Source organism: Hipposideros armiger, unplaced genomic scaffold (assembly GCF_001890085.2).
Source record: "Hipposideros armiger isolate ML-2016 unplaced genomic scaffold, ASM189008v1 scaffold_1743, whole genome shotgun sequence".
NCBI lineage: Eukaryota > Metazoa > Chordata > Mammalia > Chiroptera > Hipposideridae > Hipposideros > Hipposideros armiger.
Window position 1 is genome coordinate 11,582 of NW_017733093.1, and position 9,155 is coordinate 20,736.

Here is a 9,155-nt window from a genome sequence, read left to right on the forward strand (position 1 = left end):
TTCCTGATTTCTTCTTCTGATAGTTTATTATTGGTGTATACAAATGCAACTGATTTCTGAATGTTAATTTTGTATCCTGCTGCCTTACTAAATTCATTTATGAGTTTTAAGTTTTTTAGTAGAGTCTTTGGGATTCTCCATATATAGTATCATGTCATCTGCATATAATGACACTTTTACTTCCTCTTTTCCAATTTGGATGCCTTTCATTTCAATTTCTTGTCTGATTGCTGTAGCCAGAATTTCCAGAACTATGTTAAATAGAAGATCAGTTGCGTTTTTATACACCAATAATGAACCATACACTTGATAGTTTCCCTACACAAACACTATCTCACAAAATGTGTCACCACCTATTTAGGAATCACCTTTGTCACTGATCTTTTAGGTCATCAACTTATATCTCAAGTTCCCTTCTTCCCTCCTTCACTAACAGACCTAAGATGGCACAGCTCCTCCTGGGGGTAATAGGTAAAATAGCTTCAGCACCTAAGCTCAGCTAGAGGAGGCTTCATTGTTCATACTCAAAATGAAAAAATATATATATTTATACAATTACTGAAATCATAGTATCATGAACTCTGTTAGGCATAGAGCATTTTAAACAAGTCAAACAGAAATGCTGACCTGGTAGAATTTTAATTTTAATAAGGGGGACAAACAATAAGCAAATAACGTGTCTGCTGCCGCTCCCACCCCACTCCCTCTAAGATACTTCCCCTTGAGCAATGCCATTCCTGAGGCAAGTGGGCCCACAGGTGTCCAGATCCATTTAGTGGATCCTTATACCTCAGCATGAACAGTCAAAGAAACAGGTTCATGCAGTTTAACACTTGTGTTTTTTGGAAAATTAATTGTCATTTTTGTAGTTTCATTAATTGTTATGTATCTGAAATATCTTTTGATCATGAACACTGGCCTTTCAATTCCTCACGTCCCTATGGCATGAAACCATCCAACACATAGGTCAGTAACAAGAATCAAAGCTCTGACACTATATATAAAAATGAACTGGACCTAGTTTTAATAGAGCATCTAGTAGTATTCTACTTTTATGTTTAATATTCATTTTTAGTGAAGATAACTTTCTGCCTTACCCTTCTCTGATTTTTTTGTAAAAATAAAATTTTTCTGGGCTAAATAGTGAAATTGCCTTTATGTTTTACATATCTCATATTTAGAGTGACTCCTCCTTGAAGCTCTCACTTATCTTTTCCTTCTCTAATGCTTACCTCAGCACTTTGGTTATGGATGGAAGAGTAGACATTTATGGTCTCTCTTCCAAAGAACCTATGTTGCCATTTTAAATGGCAAAATTACTAATTCATAGACAATTTGGTTTTGAGAATGCTAAATCCAACTCAATTCCCGGGATGAAAGGCAAAATAGCAGATTAGCCTTTCAGTGAGGCCGTCTCTTTGAATGCAATGATCAGCAGTGATCTGTCAATGGAGGATCATTACCTAAGCTTGACCACATGTGGAGAATTTCAGATGCCATATGGGATGGACTCCTATTTGACAAGGAACATATAATTCCAGGGTCTATTAGTATCTCAAGTTTCCTTTAATATGGAACTAACACATGAAAGTCAGAATGGAGAGAAAGAAAGAAACTGGATTTTAGTGATAAAAATGAGAGGCTATATTAAGCTTTTCCTTAAGCTTTCCATTCTGGAATTTTCTAAAAAAATAAAACATTGGTAAATCATTCTTAACTCGAGAGAGGGGGCATCATGATCAGTGTTGGGACCACTGCAATTGGGTCTTGCAGTGGAGGGCAGAGATTTGACTTAACTCTGATGCCAAAAAGGAAAAGTGGTGATTAATACTCAAGGGGAAGGGTTTGACTCAGTAGGTGGAAAATTATTACGAGAAAACATCAAAGCTAAAGAGGATTTTTGTTAGACCAACTAACAGAATTCTTGCTGATATCAGCACAGGGTGATAGGATATCTAGAGTGGTCAGGTACCAAGGATGGGGGATTTCACTACATTGACTTGGCAGGATTCTTGCTCACACTGGATTCTCCATGGACAAAGAGGCAAGCCCAGCCAAGTTCAGGCCTAGTCCAGCAGAGAGTCTTTGTCAGTTACCCCTTTTCTTCAATGAAAGAAGATATATTATTCTTCCCTTTGAATAATATGAAGGTCCACTTCTCATGAGTGTTTTCTTTTGTTCATTAAGGACCGCTGAACTATTTGTTGGGGGTTGGTTGTAGAGGATATTTCCTGGATGCTTCAAGCAGTTAGGCATTCAATTAGGCAAAGTTCTATGAAAATAAAAAGAAACACGAAGATTAATGGTTGGGGAAAACCCAGTCTCACTCTGGACAGCAGTCCATCAAGGGGGCTCCAAGTATCTTTGGCATTTGAAATCTTTGCTGAAGGTGTTGAGTGTTCTGATAATTTGCTTCATGAAACACACAATACCAGGCACAAAATTTGCCCGTATATCATCTGCTGTGGTGATTTTTTTGAACTATATCAGTTTATATTCAAATCATCCATGTTCCTTTGTAGGGCTTCAGAAAAGGTAGTTTAGTTCTTAGTGATTCCAAGTCAGAAGAGTGGGAGAATTTGGATACATTAGTTTGGAGAGTTATGTCCAAACTAATTAGAGGAAACTGGAAGAATTCAGGCTCCAGTCTGATTTGCAGGCAGATATCAACACCTCCAAGACAATGATCAAGGTAGAATCTAATAAGGGGTACACTGTAATTTGTTATCGACACATATAATTTTCTCTGTATAGTCACCACTACTTCTATCAAGCATAACCACAGAGAGACTGGTTTGTTTGCAAAAAATTCTAATCTCATTAAATTTAACTTATTTATATAAATGCAACAAGAGTAGTGATGGATCCCATAAGCTGCATTGCTGGAACTTCCCATAAGGAATATCAGATGGGACTTTAAAAAGCCTCTTGAGCCTAGGAAGCCAAGCCAAGTACTTGTCAGCAGACTTTACCTATAGAACTTATAGACCTAAGTGAATTGTTCTCTTCTTGAGATACCAAATAAATCTGGGCTTGCCAAAACACTCTAACTTTTCATTTAAGTACACAAATTCTATTTATTACTCAATGATATACAAATTGAGGCTTCTGCTTATTACAAATGGAAATTTGCCAAATATTCTGAAATGTTAACCAAACTAACTTGATAATGACATGAGAAACATCACCATTTTATTTTTCACCCTACAATATCAAGTACCAGAAAACATAAATGAACCATTGTTTTAAATAGGTCTGTCTTTATCCTGGAAAGCCATGAAAAATGTTGATCAAAATTGTATACACAATCATTTTTTGAGGAGAAATTTCATGATTTCTAAGATTGTCACAAACATTTTTATTTTTTTAAATTTTAAACTGTTTTCTTCCTTTCTTTCTTTCTCTCTTTCTTTCTTCTTTTTTTATTGGGGAACAGTGTGTTTTTCCAGTACCCATCTGCTCCAAGTCACATAGTTGTTTCAATCAAGTTGTGGAGGGCACAGCTCAATGGCTTATGTGGGGATCGAACTGGCAATTTTGGTGTCATGACCACAGCGCTGTAACCAACTGAGCTAACTGGCAGTGCCAACTATTTTTATTTTAAATTGAATAAAAATCCTTAACCTCATATTTAAATTCAATTTCGTTTATGTCAGTCAAAAGCCTGAGATCTACTCTGATTTTCTTTAGGAATGAGTAGAGATGATAGAAAGTTTGAAAACACACACACACACACACACACACACACACACACACACACACGCACACTTTTTAATAGAAATAATACTAGCAAAATTGGCAGCAGCAATGGTACACATGTTTTGATTAGCTATGATTTTATATGCATTTCACAATCTAGTCCTCATCACAAATTATGAATTTATTTCCTAAATAATAAGAATGCTACTTTTAATGGAGATTTTTAGAATATGTTTGGAAAACAAAGATATCAAAGTCATCAAGTGATATTTATGTATGTAACAGCTGAACCCTGAGCCATCATTGATGCATCTCAGGAGTCCACTACCTCTGGGCACAAAAGGGTTCTCCTACCCTGTGTTGTAGACACAGGATCTTTCTCTCTGTAGCCACCATGTGAGGCTTTAAGGACTCTCTGCCTTGTTACAGTAATAACATGGCTGGGATCATCTCATTCTCCAGATCCCTTTTCTTCCTGTCCTCTCTGACATTCACAACAATTCCCCCAAGTGATATAATCTTGGTGTTCATTTTTAATTAAGGAGAATTGATGCTCAGAGGCTTTGAGCTGATCTAGGGTTTCAGGAATATCTTAATTCAGACTCCAATTCAAGGGTCTTCTTCTTTAGTTAGAGGAGAAAACAAAACAAAACACAAAGCAATTTATGCTGAAGTAATCAGGTCTAGCATCAATACTCAGAGCTTTCTTGCTGATGACCTGTGAGAAGTAAGGACAAAACTCAGGAGAGGTTGTAGAATGTGGAGGAGCCCAATTCAATAATAAGATATACCCTATTTAGTTCACTGAAAAATTGAGGTCTATGTCTTGGAAAGTGATGTATGTGTGACACACCTTTGAAGAAACATGATACTTATGATCCTTGTGTATCTACAGTAAGTGACTTGCCCCTATAATAAGAATAGCAGTAAAATGCTTTTCAATACCTTTAACATATTTTTAAGAACTGCTTTTAGTACTTTAATAAAATCTGAAAACAACCTCACACTTACAGAAATGTTGTAGGTACAGCACATAGTACTTTCTCCTCAGCCCCTGAACCATTTGAGAGTAAGTTGGTAACATGATAGCCCAACCTTCTTAGAATTTACTGGATATTTGCTCCAAAAAAAGACATTCTCATATATAACCCAATGTAACCATGAAATAAGGAAATCAGCATTAATATATTAAACCATCTAGTCCTCAGGCCATTTCAAGTTTTGACAAATGTCTGAACATTATCTTTTGTAACAAAATGATTGATTCCAGATTCACCTGTAACCTTTTGTAATGACAATCGGGGAAAAGAGGGGAGCACACACTAAAGGGGAACCGAGTCAATTTACTTACAATTTATTTAGCAGTATATAATAGCAAAGGACAGAGGCAATTAAAGGGCAATTAAGACTAACTTGTACAGATTAGTGACAATATTATGCCAAAGAAGCTCACCAAACCATGAGAAGACAACACTAGAGAGGTCGGGAAGCAAAAGACCAAGCCAGGTCCTCAGCTGGAAATGAGTGTGCCTCCCAATGTTGCACGCTGCATGGAAGTTCACCAAATAATGATGCTGACAAAAGAAAGAGGAAAAAGAAGAAGAGGAAGAAGAGTGAACTGCCAATTGAGGCCTGTCTTATATATCTCTTCAGATGTACCTTAGAGCCAAGGTTTTGTTCCTGCCTCCCTCTCATGAAATGGCCAGTTCCCCAAGGGTTCCGCTGTTAATGTGATAAGGATGTTGCTTATCCAGCTAAGGGCCAGTTCATTCTGGACAAGCAGCCTGCTGTCCCTGCCTGGGGCCATCGGCCCAAGGCCAGTTAAGGCCTGGCAAGTGCCTGTCAGGTCATTCTGGGAGATAGAGACAAAGAGAACTTCACCTCATATCTCCCCTTCCGGGGATGAAATGAAGGAAGAACAGACCAAAAGGAACAATAAACTTTAATTTTTTAAAAAAGAAAGAAGAAATAGACCAACCATTATCCCAAGTCTTTATGTCTCTCCTGCTGGAGAACATGAAGCAGAGAGAGAAAGAGACCAACCATCTCCTCCTGTCCCCCCTGCCGGGAAACAAGAGGGAGAAAGAGAAGGACCAACCGTCACCTCATGTCTTCACGTCTCCCCTGTCAGGAAACATGAGGACGAAAGAGAAACAGACCAAAAGAAACAATAAAGTCACATCAGCCAGTGAAGGTGAATTTTCCTAATCTAACATCTTTCCCACGCTTTTACTTGTCTATATCCCTTTTTCTCCTTCATTCTGTAACAGTTCATCATTATTTCCATGAACTTAATGATCTTATCATTTTTGAAGATGAATATCAATTATTTTGTAGGATGTTCCTCAATTTGTATTTTTTTTTATTTTCCCTCATGATCAGATTCAGCTAATGCGTCTTTGGCAGGAGTATCTGAAAGTGATTTTCTGCTCTCCTCACTGCATCCTGTGAGGTGGTCCCATATTCCAATTTGTCCCACTGCTGATGATGTCACTTCAATTCCTGGATCAAGGTCTTGTCTGATTGGCTTCTCTCCTGCACAACTGCTCTTATGCCCTTTGAAATTAATAAAATTTTTTGGTGAAAAGTCCTTCATACTTTATGAATATCCATTTCTCATCACAGTGTCAGCATAAAATCATGGATTAATATTTCCTTCAATGAGTTACCATCACTATTGATTTTGATACTCAAAATTTCCCAGATTTGAGATATGATAGTCCCATTCCAAATGCCTTCTTTCACTTCATCATTTTTCAACACTTCCTAATTTCTGACCCAAATTGTCCAGAGTTATTTTGTGTTTTTTCTATTCTAGACCTGGAATGAGCATTTCTCTAAGAACTACTGCTTTGAGTGGAAAACAGTATTTAGAAACCAACATCTGGGCACTGTGGGTGCTTCTTGGGATGTGGGTGTCATTGGTACTAGGCTAGGGAAAGTCTATTTATCCATCTATCCATCATCAATTTATATATCAACACACACTTTCATATCTAATATATATAACATACATAATATAATGTTATATATATACATATATGTGTGTGTGTGTGTATATATATATATATATATATATATATATATATATATATATATATATATATAACCAGGATATCTCCAATATCAATCCCAAGCCAGTTTATCTTAGTATTTCCTTTTCTGTATCTGTAACTCCTTTCTCCAACAGTGAGAAGTTTATCTCTAATTATCCTTAATACTTTGACTTACATGACCATCAACCCTACTGAATCAAACCAACCTCCTGCTGTTACAGCCAACTACACCCCCCTTGCACAGAGCTTCCCCCATACATCCACACACATACCCTGTTCTGGAGCTGATACCCTTGTCAGACCACTGCCAACTTCGCCTTCCTACATGGGCACCATCCCCTCCATGCCTTGGCTCTGACACCGACACTCAGTCCCCCTGCCTAGGTGAATGTCCTCTTCTTGCTCCTGCCTTAACACATGTACTGGTCTAATTGTGCCTCCACTGCCATGTGGGGGCACCAGTCCTCACCCCACTTTACTTCCATGCTGGGTTCCCCTCTATCACACATGGATGTCTTTTTCATACTGTGTGGGCTCTAATACCCTATGCAAGTGACCCACACTCAACTTCATGTGTGGTTCTCTCATCACCCTGCTTGGGTCTAAGGTCTTCCATCTAGCCACTGAGAACTATGTTGTCTTAGAAACTAGAAGAGTTTTGGTGATGGAGGAATATGCAGGTTTAGGAAATACAGTAGTTTCAGGGTTATACATAAGGACTTAGTCTAGAGAAGTCTTCAGCTCTTCAAGAGAACAGCTTGGGGTAAGAATGAAGCGAGGCACAGGTAGTAACCCAAGCAGCTCAGGGAACAAATAACATGGGTGTGGGAAAGACCTACAGAGAGGAAAGGTGGCTGACACATTTCACATGTGGAGGAGAATAATCCCTGACCATGGCTGGTCTAGATGCAAGTGGTGTGTCAGAGCACTTCGAAATGGAAAGGACAGATCACTAAGCTAGAGATGACAGGTGAGCAATGACAGACACGCAGTCACTGGGCACTTCCTTACAAATCATGACACTAACATTTTTTTAGTTCTTTATTCTTATACCTCATTGCATCTCTGGCTGCCAATAATGTTATTTTACCATACCAAAGGTTTAAGAATTCAACCCAAAAGGAAATCTCCCTGTCTTCAACAGGGTGCTCAGGAAGTAATGAAAAGAGCTGGCAAAATTTCTTGTCATACTCGAAAGACTCGGGTTTAGATGAAGAAATAGCAAGAGAAGCATGTCCTGAAACTTGAACAGAGCAAGAACACTATACTCATAGGATGGTAGAATGATTCTTGTGACTGCCAAGAAGGAACACACTTCTTGCAGGCAAATTTGTGCTGCCCAGGTTGGGCTTGGAAACCTGGTAGACACTGACTGTGCTGTGTTATTGAGACCAGTCAGCCCTGCAGCTGTGCCCAACCTGCCCCAACCGCTGCTTATTTGCATATGACTGGGGTGCAACCCACAGCCCTGGACACATTAATAGTGTAGTCACACCCTGTGTAGGAATCAGTCCCAGGCAGGACAGAGCATGGACATGAGGGTCCCGACTCAGCTCCTCAGCCTCCTGCTGCTGTGGCTCCCAGGTAAGGAAGGAGCACTTTGGGGATTTACTCTGCCAGTGTGGTCAGTACCACTTAACTGCAGGGTAGTTAGAAGACCTACTAACATCATTAAGAGTATGGATGTTTGTTTTCATGTTTCCATTCACAGGAGCCAGATGTGATATCCAGATGACCCAGTCTCCATCCTCTGTGTCTGCATCAGTGGGAGACAGAGTCACCATCAATTGCCAGGCCAGTCAGAGCATTAGCAATAACTTAGCCTGGTATCAGCAGAAACCAGGGACACCTCCTAAGCTCCTGATCTATTATGCATCCAGTTTGCAAACTGGTGTCCCTTCGAGGTTCAGTGGCCAAGGATCTGGGACAGAGTTCACTCTCACCATCAGCAGCCTGCAGCCTGAAGATTTTGCAACTTATTACTGTCAACAGCGTCAAAGTTTTCCACTCACAGTGTTATGAGCCTGAACATAAACCACGAAGCAGACAGCTGAGATTCGGCCTCCCCAGCTGCTCCTCTCAGGTCTTCATCAGCTGAAAGCATTTCTCAGATGTACCCACTCTTTGATGGTGACAAGAGGTTTTGGTAGCAGTGGCCAGGAAGGCTCCTCTGCACCCTAACTCTCTTTGCCTTTCCTCAGCCTCAAAGGCACATACAACGCGTCTCCTGATTTCATAAAAAACAGAGATCATCACACATGAGCTGTCTGGGTTGCGGTATTAGTCAGAATTCAAAATGAAAGAATACCCACCCTAAGTATTCCAAGCAGGAATTGCTTAAAATTGGAAATTAATTTCTAAAGAAAATTGTATCAAACGCCTAGGGAATTAACAACAGGG

The 9,155-nt window shown here is 39.3% G+C and overlaps 1 gene segment (V, D, J or C); it reads left to right on the top strand.

The window, feature by feature from the left end:
- The first annotated feature begins 8,263 nt into the window (after positions 1-8,263).
- On the top strand, positions 8,264-8,799 carry LOC109378104 (immunoglobulin kappa variable 1-12-like). The segment is given in 2 exon segments: positions 8,264-8,339; positions 8,467-8,799. Coding segments are annotated over 2 exon segments (366 nt in total).
- Positions 8,800-9,155: the final 356 nt, after the last annotated feature.